The sequence below is a fragment of the Choristoneura fumiferana genome, chromosome 3 (genome assembly GCF_025370935.1).
Source record: "Choristoneura fumiferana chromosome 3, NRCan_CFum_1, whole genome shotgun sequence".
In the NCBI taxonomy this organism is placed as follows: domain Eukaryota; kingdom Metazoa; phylum Arthropoda; class Insecta; order Lepidoptera; family Tortricidae; genus Choristoneura; species Choristoneura fumiferana.
Window position 1 is genome coordinate 13,719,083 of NC_133474.1, and position 19,015 is coordinate 13,738,097.

The following is a 19,015-nucleotide window of genomic DNA, read 5'->3' on the forward strand; positions in this document are numbered from 1 at the left end:
ATGTTCGTTTATAGATGCGCGAGCATTACTTAGCTTTGACGAGTTCCATTGACCATCTACGGTCTTCTTCATCAGGTTCAGTTGACTAAGTAGATTTTTCTGAATGTAAATGCTTGTCTTAATGCTAAAAATGCCGAAATCGCCATAGGTGTGCCTATAAATTTTGAGGTTTGCCCTCGATTTTCCTAGGATCTAGTTTGGGACTAGGTCAATTGGTGTCAAGTGTCCCATTATATCAAACAAGGATGCCCCTAGTATCTTTGGACTTTCTGGAGATCTTTGGATTGGAGTTTCTTTGGATGTAACACCAATAACACTAATGGCCATACATAAAGTATGTCACACCGATTTTGTCCATTTTTAGCCCCCTGTTCCTGTGTCACAAACCCCTCCCTCAGCTTCTAAACGTGTGACGTAATTTATGGATGACCCCTTAGCATACAAAACCATTATGCCATAATGTTCATTACTGTCGCCACGTAAAAAACGTAGACCTGCGGGAACCGAATTGTTACGGCTCCATGCTATTGAACCGTATGACATAAGAACGAATGATTGGTCGATTATACACGTCTCTTTTCCGCTACAATGAATTTATCACTTATCGCTTTATCGACTGCTGAAGATTACAGTCATTCAGGAAGGAAGCTACAGTTACCTAAGCGGAGAAGCGTCAGAGTCGGAAGCAATAAGGTGGTGGTGCCGGCACGCCACCGCCCTTGACCGCTACGCCACGCGCCACTGACCGGACCGCACAACCATGCGATCGCTATTTACCTGTCGATAACTATGAGTAATCATACTAATTAATGTTTTTGTTAAATGTTTCATTTTAAGGAAAGATTTTTTTGCTGAATGTTATTTGTTGACTTTACTTGCATCGTAATTCAAACTGCATATTCGTACCAAGTTTAAAGTCGATGCCATTAACCGTCGAAGAGTTCCATCCAACGGAGACGATCCTAGGTGGACCACCAGAATTTCACTGAGTACATCATATTGTAACTGAACCTACTTAAGTACCTATGTCAAATTTCAGCTCGATCGGATACCAGGCAATGGTCGAAGAATGGTTTGCAAATTTTGCAACCAAGACTACTGAGAGAGACTGAGTGTAGCTAAATAAAAACTTGTAATACTATTTGTAAAAAAAAAAAAACAAATTGAAAAAAGTTTTTTGTTGGCCCTACATATGGGTCACTGTACCACATCAAGGCCTACCAAGTTTCAAGTTTATGCCATGAATCGTTCAACACTTCATCGAGCAAAAATGTTTTATTAACTTGTGTAATAGTGTTGGTACAGTCGAGTTCATAAACTTGTGAGCAAAAATTTGATCAAAAATATCTGAATTTGACTATTGTTAACGGCGTAGAAGCGTGTTCAGATATTTTTGATCAAATGTTTGCTCACAAGTTTCTGAACTCGACTGTACCACGGTAAAGGATGAATTTTGAAACCATAACTCACAGTCACATACATACTTATAAACGAGCGATACCTAAAGGCTTCTAAGAGGTAGATTAATATCATTGTTTGTTCTGTAATTTTTATGTAAAATTATAGACGCATTTGGAATAATTTCAGAAAACTGAAATGAGCTTTATTATTACTAAATAAATGTTTAGTAATAAGAATAAAATAACAGATTTATTTAAATATTACTACTAAAATGTATGACGAACTTTCTTTGTAAACACGTCAATATTCAACGCTTACTTCCTCAACCTCGTATCTACCCGAATTGCATACAACAAATCAACACTATCGTAGTTAACGGAAGGATGATTCTAAAGCAATTTGAATGTGGCCAGATACGAGGTTGTAAAGTAAGCGGTCGATATGTATTTTCAAGGGGACACCCGTTCACGATAACGTTCGAATTTCAAAAACTCTTTCCAGCCAAGAGGATAAAAAAGCGACTTTCCACGCAGATTTCGAAGGATAAAGATAGCTTTTTCGAGCTAGTGAGGTGAAAATATTTTTACTACCAATGTTCTTTGTTTTCTACAAAAGTGATTGAAGCCCAATAGGTATGAGTGCGTAGGTGAGGTAGGCGACTATAGGTCCACTCCTGCTGGCTCGTGTAAAGGCACCGACTTCAGACTGGTAGAAAATTATTTTCATGGTTTTTTGTAGTCGGTTAAATTTTTTTTTTACTTATTTTTTTTTGTTTTATAATACTAATACTGATCTTCACATTGACTAGCTAGCTACATATTAGTAATCTGTGACATTGACTTGCACGTGCATTTCGTCGGGTGACAAAACCAGAAGTCACTAATTACCACTTAAAGTCAAGAGAGATAATCAAACTTATGTACGAGTATAGCACGGTAAGGTTAATATATCACTATTTTTTTGCAGTTAGTGACTTCTGGTTGTTACCTGACGATTTGGTCTTCGCTTTTTCTTGACGTACAACTCTAATAATCGAGGTTGTGACGCAGATAAGGTACACATTCGTTCATCACAAAAAAAATATAGGTAAGTATGTAAAGAAGTTTTTGCTAAAAGTTAAACTTTTAATACTTACTAGCTTTTTTTACTGACTATACTTTTTGTTGAACTGGCTTTGTCATCCAAATTACGTATCTGTACCAAATTTAAAGTCGATGCTATTACAATACAATACAATACAAAGACTCTTTATTGTACACCAGACATACAGAAAACAGATACACAGAGAAAAAAAAAATTACAAGGTGAGCAATAGGCGGCCTTATCGCTTAAGAGCGATCTCTTCCAGGCAACCTTTTACCTAGGCATTGAAGATTTCTCTCTAGCGGAGACTATCCTGGGCGGACCGGTGTCTGTCTGTCCGTCTGTGGCAACGTAGCTCTTAAACGGGTGGACCGATTTGAATGCGTTTTTCAGGGTTCCGGAGCCAAAATGGCAAAAACGGAACCCTTATAGTTTCGCCATGTCTGTCTGTCTGTCTGTCTGACCGTCCGCGGCTTTGCTCAGGGCCTATCAATGCTAGAAAGCTGTAATTTTGCACGGATATATATGTAAACTATGCCGACAAAATGGTACAAAAAAAACTAAAAAAAATTTTTTTTGTGTACTAGGTATAGACTTAAAGTGGGGGTGTTTTTTTTTCTCATCCAACCCTATAGTGTGGGGTATCGTTAGATAGGTCTAGATGATTTTTTGATTCAGCGATATGTTTGCGAAATATTCAACTTTAAAGTGCAAATTTTCATTAAAATCGAGCGTCCCCCCTCTAAAATCTTTCTAAACCAGTGGGTGGAAAAATTTGAAAAATTCAGGATGGTAGTAAATACATATATCAAACTTTCAAGGAAAACTATAACGGTTAAGTTTGCTTGAGAATTATTAGTAGTTTAAGAGTAGGTAAATAGCAGCCTAAGGTATAAAATATATCTAAACTATGGAAGATTCCGTAAAAAATACGAAATTCATAGAAAAATATTACTTATTTTTTCGTTATGGCTACGGAACTCTATTTCGGGCGTGTCCGACACGCTCTTGGCCGGTTTTTTTTATTTGATAATAGCAGGTTTTCTAGCGATGGTTATCAAAATCGTTTCAGCCGTTTTTGAGATATTAAACTTTGAAGTGTCAAAATCGGGTGTTTTCCAACTTTTTGTTGGTTAGGTTAGGTTATAAAATAAATATATTTATTGAATTGAAATCCTAATAAAATCATATTAAACCCAAAGATGAGGCTTTTTGCAGTACCAAAAAATATTACTTATTTTACAAGCAGTTTTAAGTTCAAATTACAATGCATGTTATGTATGAGTATGAGATTTGTATCGTACCTACCTACTGGACACTTTTTCGTTCCGAATTCAAAACTTCTCTACTTGCTGGAGACTTTTGATCACTTTTTGGTGACTTTAAGTAAGTATCATTTTTGAGTATAGGTTTTAAATGTGATTATTGTATGTATTTGTTTCTTAATAAACGGATTATTTATATATTTTTTTATATTGTTTGTTTTGTAAATGGGTAGGTATATGTGCTTTTACTCTAACCTTACGTTCTCGCTGCTGAGGTGAAAAGTCGTATGTGTCACACGATACCAAAGATTTTTTGCATCTCGTGTGTCTGAATCCCTCGTTGCTCTCAGGATTCCAACCTAGAATCACTCGCTTCGCTCGTGATTCAATTATATAATCCTTCGCTTTCTCGGGATTCAAATTCAACAATCGAAGCAAAAAACAACTTTGCTCTATTGTTGCACAAATAACTATTCTTCTATACGGTAAGTATGGCGCTACTTGCATTACATGTGGCGTCACATGCGTAGTTAGGTATGTCTTTCTCTGTCTAATCTTGAATTTCAATTATCCTTTATAACTCTGTTACGTGTAAAGGTAGTTTAAAAATGGTTTTTCCTTTCGATAACACGCATTCATTCATAAAAAATTAAAAGAATAGAAACCTTTTTAAATACAAGCATTTATTAGAAAAAATAAATGAACTAAAAAGGAAAAAATAAATTTACTTAACATTTATCACATGTATGTAGTAAGAATACTTAAGATTCAGGAAAACCCCCTATGTGGTTACTCGTCATTATAAGAAAGCGTGTGTAGATAGTCAAGTTCTAGAGACTGATATAAATATGGATGTAGGTACTTACAAAACGTAAAATATATATAAATAAATAAATAAATAATAAGTCTAGTTACAATCTAGACCAAAGTACTCGTCAAAACGAATCCAACGAGCCCAAACTCAATGGGGTTATGTCGCTTTATTACCGACTTCCTATAGTCACCTTCCAGCTCCATCATCAGACCCTATATAGTTACTATCTATAAACAAAGTACTCGTCAAGACGAGTCCAACGAGCCCAAACTCGATGGGGTTGTGTTGCTTTATTATCGAATTGCTATGCGGCCACCTTCCAGCTCCATCATCAGACCCTGGTTACCATTTAGCACCAAAGTACTTGTCAAGTCAAATCAAAGGAACCCAAACTGGATGGGTTTGTGTCGTTTTATTACAACTTCCTATGGCCACCTTCCAGCTTCATCACCAGATCAGCTTCATTTAATAATAATATTAAATAAAATAAAATAAAATAAAAATTGCATAATGCATTGTCATCCGCTTTACATATGCATGCAAAATTTCAGCTCAATCGGAAACCGGCAAATGCGCTGCGTAGAGATGTAGCTTCACTGTGCATCCTCTATCGCATGTACAACGGGGAGTGCTCCGAGGAATTATTCGGGTTGATCCCTGCCGCATCCTTTCGCCACCGACCTACGCGACAACACTTCCATCCTCACCATTTAGATGGTTGGCGGTCCTCTACTGTGCGTTTTTCCAGAAATTTTCTGCCTCGCACAGCAAAACTCTGGAATGAGCTATCGCCCGCGGTATTCCCGGACCGCTATGACCTTCAAGTTTTCAAGAATAGAGCGTACTCCTACCTTAAAGGCCGGCAACGCACTTGTGACTCTTCTGGTGTTGCAGGTGTCCATGGGCGACGGTAATCGCTTACCATCAGGCGATCCGCCTGCTCGTTTGCCCCCTATACCATTAAAAAAAAAAAAAAATGGATCAAATTTAATTTGCAAGTTTTTGGTATAAAAATATTTTGAATACAAGCTTTCTTGTTGACTGTGCCGAAGGGAAAACCTTTTTTTGTATGTTTTTATACTTTTTTTACCAATTTTGAATAATTTTGTATGTTCAATTTGTCAGTCTCATTAAAGATGCGTACCAGTTAACACGTCTTTGAATTCAGTAGATTCGCAGACCCTTAAGGCCCAGTTTTAGCCTTTAAGGCACCAGACCGTAACATTGACTGTACTTTTTGTCAATTTTAGTTGCATTGTCACTCAAACTACATTTGCATATACCAAATTTCAAGTCGATGCCATTAACAGTTGAAGAGTTCCGTCCTGCGGAGACGATACTGGCTGAACTACCAGAATGTCACTACCAGATTATTGTATTGTCACGCAATTTACATAAGTATTCCAAATTTCAAGTCAATCTGACTGCTGGAAGTCGGTCAAATTTAACTTGCAAGATTTGATTACAGACAGACAGACAGAGACAGACAGATAGACAGACAACGGGACAGGTGAAACTAAATAAAAGCTTGTAAAATAAATAAAATCATCTACAAATTATGTTAGTCAAAGTAACCCAGGCATCTGTTAAATGTTGTTTAAATTTTAAAACATTTTGCAAATGGAAGCGAAGTAGGGCGGCCCTTTGCATGAAGTCCAACATGTGTTGCACAGACGCAGCAGTCTTGGTACCTGTAGCTGCAGAGCAAGGAAACTGGTTTAAGTTCATTAATGTAATAACACAAACAATCGCCTGCGCACCTGATACGGCAGATCTCATCGCGTAGAAAGCTGACCTGCACGTACGTCTATAAATCCAGCTCCGAAGCCTCGAGACACCATTGTCATTCTGATCGTCAACGGGGCGCGACTCGACCTGATGCTAAGATAACCACTTATAATTTTGCACTTGTTTTACACCCAGTTTAGTCGTTTTGAGTAAAGGGGTTTTTGTAGTTCGTGGCCGGTGGTTAAGTGGTTCGAAATGGACTCGCAGCAGTTTCGTGAGTTTGGCAAAGCAGCCATTGATCTGATGGCGGACTACTACGACACCATTCGAACAAGGTTGGTGACTTCAGCTTGCTTGAGTAAAGTTTTAGCGAGTCGAGGTTTTACAAACTTAAAATAATAGTGTTACCTAAATCTGAGGGCTGGATTTTGCATAAATAAACTATTTGACTTTTTTTTAATTAAAATTAACTGGTTTGGTTTCCGTTCTGAGTGGATTAATAACCTCTCGTATACTTAAGCGCGTATCAGCACCGAATACTATCAGCACCAACCTACTACCTACCTACCTACCTAAATATTTTCGAAGATTTTAATCTGCCTGATTGGTATTATCTATCTAATCTACTCGTATCTATCTATCCAATATCTTTAAACGAGCAATTCTTGTATATATGTATATACCTATATATATATTTCGGGGATATCTGAAACGGCTCCAACGATTTCGATGAAATTTGGTATATATTTAGGGGTTTTCGGGGATGACAAATTCGATCTGGCTTGGTATTGTCTCTTGGAAAACGCTTATTATCGAGTTTTAGCCCGAGCAAAGCTCGGTCGCCCAGGTACTTATTATTATTAGAAACAAACGTTTATTTTTTATTTTCCTCATACTAGAGCTTAAAATTACTTGATGCATGGCATAATATATGTCTCCTATTAATTAATTGAGACACTTTGTGACAAAGTGACAAATTTACTTACATTCTAGTTCAATTTTCATGGGCAATAAAGCAGATATCAAAAATAATTGCATTGCATAAAATATATTAAACAGATTGGAGGAATATGGATCATATGAGTTCGGAATATGTATCGTTATTAACACTTATTTTGTGGACAGTACAGCCGTATGCAACGAAAACTGTTAGAACCTAATTTGAATCAATTGCTTTTTTAAATAAACAGGCGTTTAGTAACATCAGTAGGTACCTATACCTTTACGAATATTGTCATGTATACTTGTAACCTTAAATAATCGTGGATTATTTTTTACATCTAATTTAACAATAAAAATGTGAAACAACAGAACAGAAGTGATATAATTATAATAATTTATTTACTCAGCTCAGATCCATTGGTTAGTATTACAAAATGATCTTAATAGCTATTGTTGTAGGACATTGATTGATGATTTAATGAAATTGAAATACCTAAATACTTAATATTGATATACCTAATACGAGAAGTTGAGCTTATCGTAGGAATCATAATTATAAATAGGAAATGAAATTATTTCGCATAACATTTTTTCACGTACATATAACTATATAAGTTACATAAAAGGATCAATCAAAAAATTAAGAATTGTTTTATTTATAAATGCTATGCTATCACATATCGTACCTATCCCTATTTGGTAAGTTTAATTGGCAAAAGTAATTAAATAAATGAATACCCACCTAAATAAATAAAAAACCTCCACTAACTAGGTACAGTTATTCGCAGGTGACAATTCATTCTATTGTCCAGTCACGTCATTAAAAGAACATAATATTTTCCATTGCTTTGTGCTAATCGTTCAAGGCACGAAAGATACCTTAGTTTTTGTTGAAGAATAAAATTACTCGATAATACCTGACTAATGAGCAAGCAAGCTGCGGCGAATAACCTATTTATTAGATGTACAATTTCCGTTAATTTTTGTGACATAACACTTTATTGCATTATGAAAGAGGGAATGTGTTCCCCAGATACTCGTAAAGCGAGAGAGTTAGAGCGAGATTTTTTTTTTAAGCGCGGGACTATTCTATACCAAGCCATTTATTGATTCTCCGATCACATATCTTGTCTTAGTTAGTTTTTATGTAGTTTGAGGTACAGAAGTACGTAAATAGTTATGGGTGACCGAGCTCCCCACGGGTTAAAACTCTATAACAAGCGTTTTCCCAGAGATATGAGTAAGCTATATCAATATTGTTCGCATCATAGAAAATTTTATCGCAATTATAAGAGCCGTTTCCAAAAACCCTCAATGAATAAATAAATAAATGTCTATAATTTGTTTCTTATTAAAGGTATTAAATATTGCTAAAGTAATTAATTGTAGCTTATGTATTGTATTCATTCACTTAGTCACTTAGTGTAATTCTAAATAAACACATCTTATGTATTTTTTTTTTTAAATAACCGGAATAAAAAAAATGCAATGCAGCTTTATTAGTTGACCGTTCCTTCTTTCACACATGAAAATTTTAACGATCAAGGCAATCTGACCACTATAATAGGTAATGAAAATAAATAAATAAATAAAAACACCGGCCGACTCTTGTATAATTCTGACCCTGTACAAGCTTACGCAGTCGTCTTCGCCCCCATTACAAAAAACCGACATTCTTGCCAACTTCAAGATCCTTCTCTCAGTCAGTAGTTAAAAACTGTACCTTGATGTGTCAATCGACTAAGCTGTTCGACCCATCGACTGGTTAACACATCAGGGTACTTACAAAGGTTAAATTGACTAATCAGTCAGTCAGTTTCTTCTTTTATTCGCACGGTTTTTTTTTACATTTCAGGGATGTGCTGCCTTCAGTGGAACCAGGATATTTGCTGAAACTCTTACCAGAAAATGCTCCTGAAGAGCCGGAGAGCTGGAAAGATGTCTTGAATGACTTCAGTCAATCAATTATGCCTGGCGTCTGTATTCATTTGTTAACTAACCGATATTTTCTATTGGAATGCAATAACTTTAATTATAAATATAGGAAATCAAAATGTACAAAAAATAGTACCCCAAAAGGTGTTTGCGATTGTAAAACTGGATTTACTCGTAGTTTGAATTAAAATTAACTAAGTACGGATATAATCAATAAGCGTAGTGGTTATACTTAATTATATTCCCTTCGGATATAATTATTAAAATAAGGTGGCAAGGTAAGGTAGGTAAGGTAGCGACCTATCAACATTTATAGTGATCGTTTAAATATTGGACATCTTAATTTCTATAATAATATTATGACTTATTGGCATGGCATATTTTAAAATAATAAAATAATATTTACAATCCGATTTCTACGCAAATCTAAACAGTGCACATAAGAATACCTAAAGTATGTTGATTAAATTTGTTTAATTAGATTTAACATAGGGAATCACAATCGTTTTCACCACTTCTTTCTATCACAAGGTATAAGATGAGGGTAGTGAGGGTGAAAGAGATGGTGAATGCGATTGCGATCGCGAGCACCCAGACGTTAGACAATACGGCCTCAGATCTCTTACTAACTTCGGCATTGTATTTCAGATAACTCACTGGCATTCGCCGCAGTTCCACGCCTTTTATCCGACTGGAAGCTCGTTCCCAGGCATTGTGGGAGGGCTGCTCAGTGACAGCCTGGCCGTTATTGGGTTTAGTTGGGTAAGTTTATTTTATAGAACTTATTCATTTGGTTTATATATTTTCTGGACCAAGCGAAAAATCGGTATTTTTTTTATAATGCCCGGGCATTATGAAAAATGTCTATCACTGTTTGTTACATGTTTTGGTCGCAGTTGAACCTAACACCCTCCTCCTCGCTGCGCTCGTCGTCGCACCTAACTTTCCGATTGATTGAATCAGACTTCAGTTGGCCAAAAATCAGTTGTAATCAAATTGCTGAATGAGCATGTAGCAATATTCATAATGACCTGACAATGTGATAAATAATGAAGTTTAGATAATAATCACTGCCCAGTATGCCCGGAAGCCTGTCATTATCCATAATGCCCGGGCATTATAAATAATGCCCTTATCAATCACTTGGTCCATAACATATACATTTAACATTTATTAGAGTTCTACTGCCCGTTAGTTAGCGACGCTTCGCTGTATTCATTATTTTTCACTATTCATTATTTTATTTCAATCTATTACTATAGTAAAGTGCTGCATGATTGATTGACTGATTGATGGCCAACGCACTACCTAAATCACTTAACAACTAGAGAGCCCAGGCTAGAGACTTGAAATTTGGTAATATTCCTGAGGATCCTAGAGGTTCCTATACATTAAAAGGGAACTTTCTGAATTCCTACGGGATAGAGCATGAAAAGGATTCATATTTCTTTTTAAAGTAGTTCGGTCTCCATGGATACCTTAAAAATGTATCAACTTACTTCGTATTTGTATCTTTGCAGATGTCCAGCCCTGCATGCACAGAACTGGAAGTGGTTACTATGAACTGGTTGGGCAAATTACTTGGACTGCCAGAGGAATTCCTTAACTGCTCGGATGGACCGGGAGGAGGAGTAATTCAGGTTCGTATAAAATGAGCCTGAAATCACATATGATACAATTACCAACTTTTAATTATCAACGTAACGGTCAACCTCGTGCAAGGTCATCATGTCCAATTATGATTTTAATAAAATTATTTTTGCAGGGATCAGCTAGTGAAGCGACCTTAGTCGGATTGCTAGTGGCCAAAAACAAAACTGTTCACAGGCTCATGCGCAAAGATCCTACCCTCAATGAAGGAGAACTCAACGCTAAACTCGTAGCTTACACATCTGACCAATGCAATTCCTCCGTAGAAAAATCTGGGTTACTTGGATCAATGAAAATGCGATTACTCAAATCTGATCCAGAAGGAAGACTTCGAGGGGAAACTCTTAAGAACGCCTTCGAAGAGGACAGAGCTAAAGGCTTGATACCGTGCTACGTAATTGCCAATCTTGGCACCACAGGAACCTGCGCCTTTGACCCATTGTACGAGCTGGGTCCAGTGTGCAATGAATCCGACGTCTGGCTACACGTTGACGCAGCCTATGCCGGAGCAGCCTTCATCTGCCCCGAATTCAGAGGGTTGATGAAGGGAGTTGAATACGCAGACTCCTTTGATTTCAACCCCCATAAATGGATGCTTGTCAATTTCGACTGTTCTGCAATGTGGGTAAAAAATGGATATGACCTAATCAACACATTTGATATTCAGCGTATTTATTTAGACGATGTAAAGACTGACATCAAAATCCCTGATTACCGCCACTGGCAAATACCTCTCGGCAGACGATTCAGAGCTCTGAAACTATGGACTGTGTTGAGAATATACGGCGCGGAAGGCATAAGAAACCACCTCAGAAACCAAATCAGCTTGGCGCAGCATTTTGCTAAGTTAGTTCGAGAAGACGACAGGTTTTTGGTAGAACCGGAGCCATCAATGGGATTAGTTTGCTTCAGATTGAAGGACGGAGACATTGTTACGAAAAAGTTGTTAGAAAATTTGACTGAGAAGAAACAAATTTACATGGTAGCGGCTACTTACCGCGGCAGATACATTATTCGATTCGTAGTCTGTTCGAACTTGACTACGAGACAGGACATCGAAATAAGTTGGAACAAAATTAGACAAGAAGCTGATACCATTATCCAGCCCACAATACACACTAAGTCTCAAATTCCAGCAATTAATCACTTTGAGATCTTAAGTTCTTGTGAAAAATCAAAGTAAATAAAGATTTAATAGCATAACAATTTAATGCTGCTGGCTCTAGCCTTCAATAATCCTGAGGGGCTTCTACGAAATTCGAAAATCGAGGTCCGTATCGTGCCGTCCCTCTCACTCTCGTTTTAAATAGTATAAGTGTCAGAACGAAGTTCGAATTTTGCACTTCGTACCTAGTAAAGTAAAGGGCCTGTTTAGGATTCGGTCATTCATTTTCTCCGGTACTTTCGTGAGAAAGGCAGAATTTACCCACTCAATAACTAAGCGAGGCTTAGGTAACCTCTGTGTGGGTTTCTCTTGCTCTTAATACCTGCCTAAAATTTATTTAAATATCAATTACTTTGTGCAATTTTATGCAAGACCTTTGTTTCGCCTGTCATTTTATTAATAGCAAGCTTTAAGCCGAGTTTAGACTTGCAAGAAAAATCGTGCAACTTGCATTACATTGCGGCGCTCGATTGACCACTACAAACTCGTTGGCTTTACGGCCTCACAATGTAATGCAACTTTTTGAAACTCGGCTTTATGTATTGGAAATAATAACTTGGAAGTTATTTCAGGTAACATTTCTGTGTCGTAAGGTAGATGTAAATTATACATTCTGCATTAACTTAAAAGCAAATTGGTTAAATTGATAGGTAGATACATAATACCAGTAAATATTGTTAAAAAGCACTTAAGTTAGGGAGTACGATAACTGTTAAACATTGTTGCAATTAAACGAGTTGTAATTACACATTGACTATTCATTTATTGACCTTAGTAATTTAAGAGGATGCAAATTAAAGCAGTGTTTTCTTCTCAAAATGTTGATTTATTCATAATATACTTATATGGTTTGACGCACAAGTAGGTACATATTGTTCGCACTTCAATGAGGTCACAGAATAGATAATAGTATGAGGTGTAGTTAAATATTAAGCTTCTAAAAATCTTATTTCGCACAGCGTAGGTATGTGAGAAATGTGTCATTGTAACTTTTCCTCTTAAACACAAGTACAAGTCTTGCTGACGCATACTCCGTAGGAGTATCCCTTTGGTATGCAATGCTTCATACAGACTTCGTCTTCTGTGGCGTCCTCAAACTTACAGGGTACACGGCCTGGAATTTTGACCCCTGAAAAAGAAACAACACAAATTAATGAGTGTCAACCTCTCGATGTAGGTATCGACCTTACTAGACAGACTAATTATTGATTTGTTCCACGCAAATGTTAATCACACGAGTTAGCCAAAATCGCGTAAAAATCGATCTTACAATACGTAGAAGGAATTAAAAAAAACAGGTAAGCAAAGCACCTACTACATTAAAAAATTGTACTCACTTGAAATGGATACGTCAGTCGTTGAGTTTTCCAATTCCCTCATTCCAAACGACTCGGCCGGGACCACATCGTCCGGTTTTGGGACTATTGGGACCGTTCTGGGCATCCCAACTACATTATGCACGAAGTAAATACAGAGCACGAAAAAGATAGCCGTGCGGGTGTAGCCGAACTCCATTTTTATTTTATTTCAGTCAGCTCTCGCGTTAATTTGCAACAGTTAGTACTCAGTGACTAACGAGGAATGAGGCTAATGCAATGAAAGGTGCCGCTTATGTTGGTTTACCTACACGTTATAAATAATAAGATCGTATGTGCCGCGGTGGGTGCGTAATAACAATGTTACCAACTTTTTTGTCCTGCAAGTCATCATACCTACTATACACCATGCAGTTATGTGTCAGAATCTCTATAGATTTTGCTCAATACTTATTTTGCGCTTAGTCATTATGGGTTACTGGCGTAATTGTGTAACTCACATCTTAACCAATCATACACGTAGCCACACAAGAAGGAAAACATTATTTTGAATAACTTTTCAAATAAAACATATATGCACAAAATTGAAGATAATTCGCCTCAGAATACTTTGCTTGCATCAGCTAAATTTTGCTACATTTTAGACATTAGTTAGGAATGTTTAAATCCTACCGGAAACGAAAAGTGCTAATTACTGATTTGCCAAAATTCAAGATTTTTGACCGTTTATTACTAAGCATGCGACTTATTTTGACCACTAGTGCTTAGTCATTATGGGTTACTTATAACGACACACAGCGGCACACCAACAATGAATCATTCCATTGTGTAACTCAGTGAATCGTACATCTCAGAAATAATTACACAAGAACCAATTTGGTCCTACCAAGTACCTACCTATTCATTCATTCTTGAGAAACCCACTAGATTTAGTTTTTTGAGCAAATAAAAAAATTAAAAGCGTTCTTATTAGAAAACCCACAAAACCATATTGAAACACGCGATAGTGGTAGGTAACCTCCCCATTAAAATGTCTTCGGATTTTCTCTTCTCATGGTGTTAAAAATAATTTGAAGCTTGGCTAATACATCTTTTCAAAATAAAACTAAGTACCTATTTTCTAAATTATAATTAATTTGAAACTAAATATAACTTGAGTATTATTATTTTAATTTGGTATGTGTCCCTGCAATACAAATTAAATCATTCCCACACATATTTACTGTTATTTTTAATCACACAAGTACCTTCTCTATAGTTTATGAATGAAAGTTACAGATTATTCTTGAACACGTCAAAAATCCTGTTAGTAAAAGTTTTAGAGCATTCAAAGAGCATTATTTCAAAAGGTTACAATTTAAATCGCCGTTAGGTACCTACTTCAAAAAGGGGGGAAGAAGGTGACTAGCCCTATACTACGAAGTGTATAATTTCGTACTCCGTCTCTTGCCGTCCCACAGGGACGGTACGATACGAACTACGATTTTCGAATTTCGTAGTAGTCCCCTTAATTTTATTTATTAATAATTACTGGATTTAATTTATTTTAGGCATTATTATTTACCCGCACAAAATGAAATTTAAACATCAATCTGCAAAAAGTCGAAATATCACCTAAACGGTGGCATTTTCATCAGACACATTTTACCTTTTTTAGAATGTCTTAACTGCCCTACTTGTGTTAGTACATGTCACAGATCCGTTCATATCTTAACATTGAATACGTATAACATACGTACTTACCGAAACTTTTCGGTGATTACCGGTTGTGGCACATCATTATTTATGAGATGTAAAAAAACAGGTAATAGCGCTTACACACCATACGTCAGTACGTCATTATAATTATATTCTGTGCCACAGATTACTAATATGTAGCTAGCTAGTGACCACCTGTGAATTGTCCAATAATAATGTAGTTTTCTTTCTATGACTTTTATTCATCTCTATTTCAAAGCTATTTCACCTTAAAAGCTACTTACTTATCCAAAGCATCTTTAAAAAACACAAATGACAGCTGACTGAACTGTCAATTAGTTCCTCAGAAGCTCAAGCTCGCTGCAGTTCTAGTTCACGTAGTTCACTTGTCGTACAGTCCACGTCATAAAATATTGTGATCACTTTTGTACCTTGTCACTTTAACGTCAGTTTGAAAACATACGAAATTGTGTAACGACTGAAAGCGACAAGGTACAGAAATGATCACTTATTTATGATGTTGACTGTACAACGAAGACTTGGCTGTATCTGTATGGTGTTCAACCTTTGCCTTTTCCCCTAGAGGAAAGAATAATAAATAAATAAAATGTACGGGCTACTACGAAACTCGAGTTCGAGTCGTGCGGTCCCTCTGACACCTATACTATTAAATACGAGAGCGAGAGGGGCGGTATGATACGAACTTCGAGTTTAGTAGTAGCCCTGCTGTACTTGTCTTGTCGGAGTTGTGAGTACAAATACAATGTAATGTCCCGATTAAAACTACAGTACACACGAACAGAAGTTAAAACCCGTGGTGAAAACAATAACAAAAAATTGTAAAACGACGAGCAGAAGCACTACTAGTATTTAAAGAAGAATTCTGTGCCCTGTAACAATATTATTATGGTTTATTTACATTTTCCTTCCAATCTTACTGAAGAGGAACTAATGCTACAAGCCAAGTACCAGAAACTAAAGAAAAAGAAAAAGGCTCTCCAAGCGCTAAAGGCGCCTAAACAAGAACCTGAAAAGCCTGTTTTACCTAAACGACCTACGGAAGCTCGAGACGCTCGTGAAATTGCTAGAAAGTTGATTAAAAGTGGTGCTATTCAAGCTATTAAAAGTCCACCACCACAACCGCAAAATGCTAGTTTCAAGCGCCCACGAGCAGGTACGAAAAGTCAAATATTAAAGTGAGAAATAAGATTAAATAACAATCTAACTATTTGGTATTTTTTACACACACACACAAACATCAAGCCTGTATTTCCAAATAGGGTTATAGGCAGATCACACAAAACGTTACCGCTTCGGAGCCACTTAGCAATTTTAGGTTTTAAGTTTTACAGCCTGTCGCCTGTATACCTTAACCTATATTCTCAGTCGCCTCTTACGACATTCATGGAAGAAATGGAGAGGTGTAGTTCTAACCCAACACCATACGGGACATTAAGATGGCCAATGAAATTACATGGCAAATGAGGTATGCCAGAAGCGTCCACTCCTGGACGGCAGTGGACGGAGAGTTTATAAACCAAACACTACTCGGTTGGGGTCTAGGGTACTTAATTAATCAACTATTTCGATTTTGTCAAAAATTTCGATTTTGCGGTTTGGGGGCACTTCATATTAAAGGGGCTCTGGGCTGCTGCCCAAAAAGCCCATGTAGGTCACCCTTGAGGTATTCTATATTAGCTCTCTTCTTGGTGTTGCATGGATGGTGGTCCTTACTTACCCACCTACCTTCTCATTTTCCACCCTGTTACTGTCATAAAACTTACCAACCAATCAACAAGAAGCAACATTCAACCATAGTAATCAGGTTCCACTTTCCCACTGGGCATTCTGGGCCCATGTCAACCCCAGGGCCCCCTAAGTCACTCCTCTCCCTCTTTCCTCTAGACACTCTTGGCACATGTCCAGGGCCCCACAAACAATAGCCCCCTCATAATTCAAGCTCCATTGTCCTAGTGCCCAGTGCCCCCTGATGGGTTAAAGACAGTCTTTACAGTACATTTACATCATTTGATAACCATCTTCTTTGAACTACTAGCTGTTGCCCATGACTCTGTCTATGTAGAACAATGAAAAATAGTTTGTCTTAATCTCGGACCTACCAAATATACACAAAAAAATTCGTTAAAACCGGTCAAGCCGTTTTCGAAGTTTATTTTCTATGATAAGGTCCTATGGTGGTTGGTGGTAACATATAGCTTGACTGTATGTTAAATGTAAAAACAGGGAGAGAACGCAAGCTGAGTGGATCTGCGGGAGCAGCTGGAGGAGTGGCTTCATACCAACCTTTCAGTGCATCACAAGAACCCCCACCTCCAGAAGAAAAACCAGCACCAAGAGTCAAATATCTCTATGATTCCTTTGTCACGGCATTAGATAAGTATGTACATTTTTTGCACTAACTATTGACTGCAACTTTGTCTGTGTCCTTGCAAGAACACCACTTTCCAAGGATAAAAAAATACTATGTTCTGTGACATGCATTGAGTAGAAAACAGAGTAGGCAGCGCCTAATGCTGCCTACCCTGAAATTGACCCAATGCATGCCAATGCCTTTGTTTATCCGGAATAGTGTAGCTTTCAAGAAATGTTTGAATGGGTTCAGTACTCCAAGAGATTACTTCCTGGTGCCCCTACAATCTACATACAAACAAGCCACACTCCCAGTCACACTCTGTATTATAATAGTATAGATTTATAAAAATACAAACATACATAGACTGCTAAAATCATTACTCTTCCTGTGGCTTTGCCGTAGTCGAGTAAAAAGTTAAAAAATACTTCATACTTAACGAAAATGATTTTAAATTAATTTTTTCTTTATTACAGGGAAGAAAAGGGCCCACGCAATGCACCAGGTAGTGAGACTCCTGCCACCTCAGGTCCTCCAAATGCTGTCCGAAGTAGTACAATACAGGTTGCAGGGACTGGTATAACAGAAGAAGTTCTCAGACGCCGCCTATTGACCTATGAACCATTCACTTTCGCGCAAGAAGGAGATGAGGAAAAGTGAGTTCCTGTAAATTTGTCATTAGTATCACTCAATAATAAATTTTCTTTCTTCAGGTACATGTTACACAATACCACAGACTTGTATAAGAATTACATATCCCTTCTCGCTCATCGTAAAGGTATCCTTAATCATAAATAAATAAATCATGGGACAATTGATTCAAATTGAACTAGTCCTCAACTTACCATAGCTTATAATATGGTCAATAGATAAACATACTTTACTTTTACATACATCTACATTTAGCATCCAAAATTCAAGCAAAAATATTTGTACTTTTCATACAAATATCCTGGAACCTTAAGCTTAATAGTCAGGTTCTCAGGTTCAGGCCAGAGAGCTAAAAAGCAGGATAATGCAAGCCCAGTGTTTCAATTATTTTATTGAAGTTGTCATACACCAATCTCTAATATATGTATGACTATTTTTGTACAGGGTGTTCCTGACATTTGACACACCGGAGATAGCATCGCACGCTATCACAGCGCTGGACGGCAACGAGGAGGGTTGGAAAGCGACGCCGGCGCGTCGTCCGCCCCCGCCCGCGGGCTCCTGGACGCCAGCCGCTTCGCCACGCAACCCACCCCCGCCCAAGGATCCCAAGCGAACCCTGCTGACCTATGATGATATTTTTGATTGAAATAAAATTTAGATTAAGATTTTATGTTTTGTATTTTATGGCACTGGCTGGTTACTGTTGTTTGAAATATTACCTATCCTGAAATATAACTTCATAGCTGTCTCATCATCTCATTGTGGCCTATATACATCCCACTGCAGGGCATAGACCTCTCGGGGTGAGAGGGTATAAGCCGTAGTTCCCACAAGAACCCAGTGCAGATCTGAAACTTCACACCCAACCCACATTTTTTTTCACAGGTATGTGCAGGTTTCCTCACGATGTTTTCCTTCACCGTAAAGCTCATTCCATTCGGAAACGTACGAGCCCAGCCTCGAACCCACGACCATTTGCTTGAATGGCCATAA

At 37.4% G+C, this 19,015-nt stretch overlaps 3 protein-coding genes across 3 annotated transcripts; 2 read left to right on the forward strand and 1 right to left on the reverse strand.

Annotated features, from left to right (window-relative positions):
* Window positions 1-6,354: 6,354 nt before the first annotated feature.
* Window positions 6,355-12,731, forward strand: LOC141426658 (aromatic-L-amino-acid decarboxylase-like). The gene is made up of 5 exons (XM_074085727.1): window positions 6,355-6,626; window positions 9,089-9,209; window positions 9,817-9,930; window positions 10,689-10,808; window positions 10,934-12,731. The coding sequence occupies exons 1-5, from the start codon at window positions 6,547-6,549 to the stop codon at window positions 11,999-12,001; spliced, it is 1,503 nt and encodes a 500-aa protein (XP_073941828.1). The 5' UTR covers window positions 6,355-6,546; the 3' UTR covers window positions 12,002-12,731.
* Window positions 12,732-12,788: 57 nt separating this feature from the next.
* Window positions 12,789-13,636, reverse strand: LOC141426659 (uncharacterized). Its single transcript, XM_074085728.1, has 2 exons — window positions 13,321-13,636; window positions 12,789-13,112 (listed from the first exon to the last, which is right to left on the reverse strand). The coding sequence occupies exons 1-2, from the start codon at window positions 13,496-13,498 to the stop codon at window positions 12,982-12,984; spliced, it is 309 nt and encodes a 102-aa protein (XP_073941829.1). The 5' UTR covers window positions 13,499-13,636; the 3' UTR covers window positions 12,789-12,981.
* Window positions 13,637-15,671: 2,035 nt separating this feature from the next.
* LOC141426230 (negative elongation factor E-like) lies at window positions 15,672-18,692 on the forward strand. The gene is made up of 4 exons (XM_074085079.1): window positions 15,672-16,171; window positions 17,242-17,395; window positions 17,845-18,024; window positions 18,464-18,692. Exons 1-4 carry the CDS (start codon window positions 15,904-15,906, stop codon window positions 18,666-18,668), a joined length of 807 nt encoding a protein of 268 aa, XP_073941180.1. The 5' UTR covers window positions 15,672-15,903; the 3' UTR covers window positions 18,669-18,692.
* Window positions 18,693-19,015: the final 323 nt, after the last annotated feature.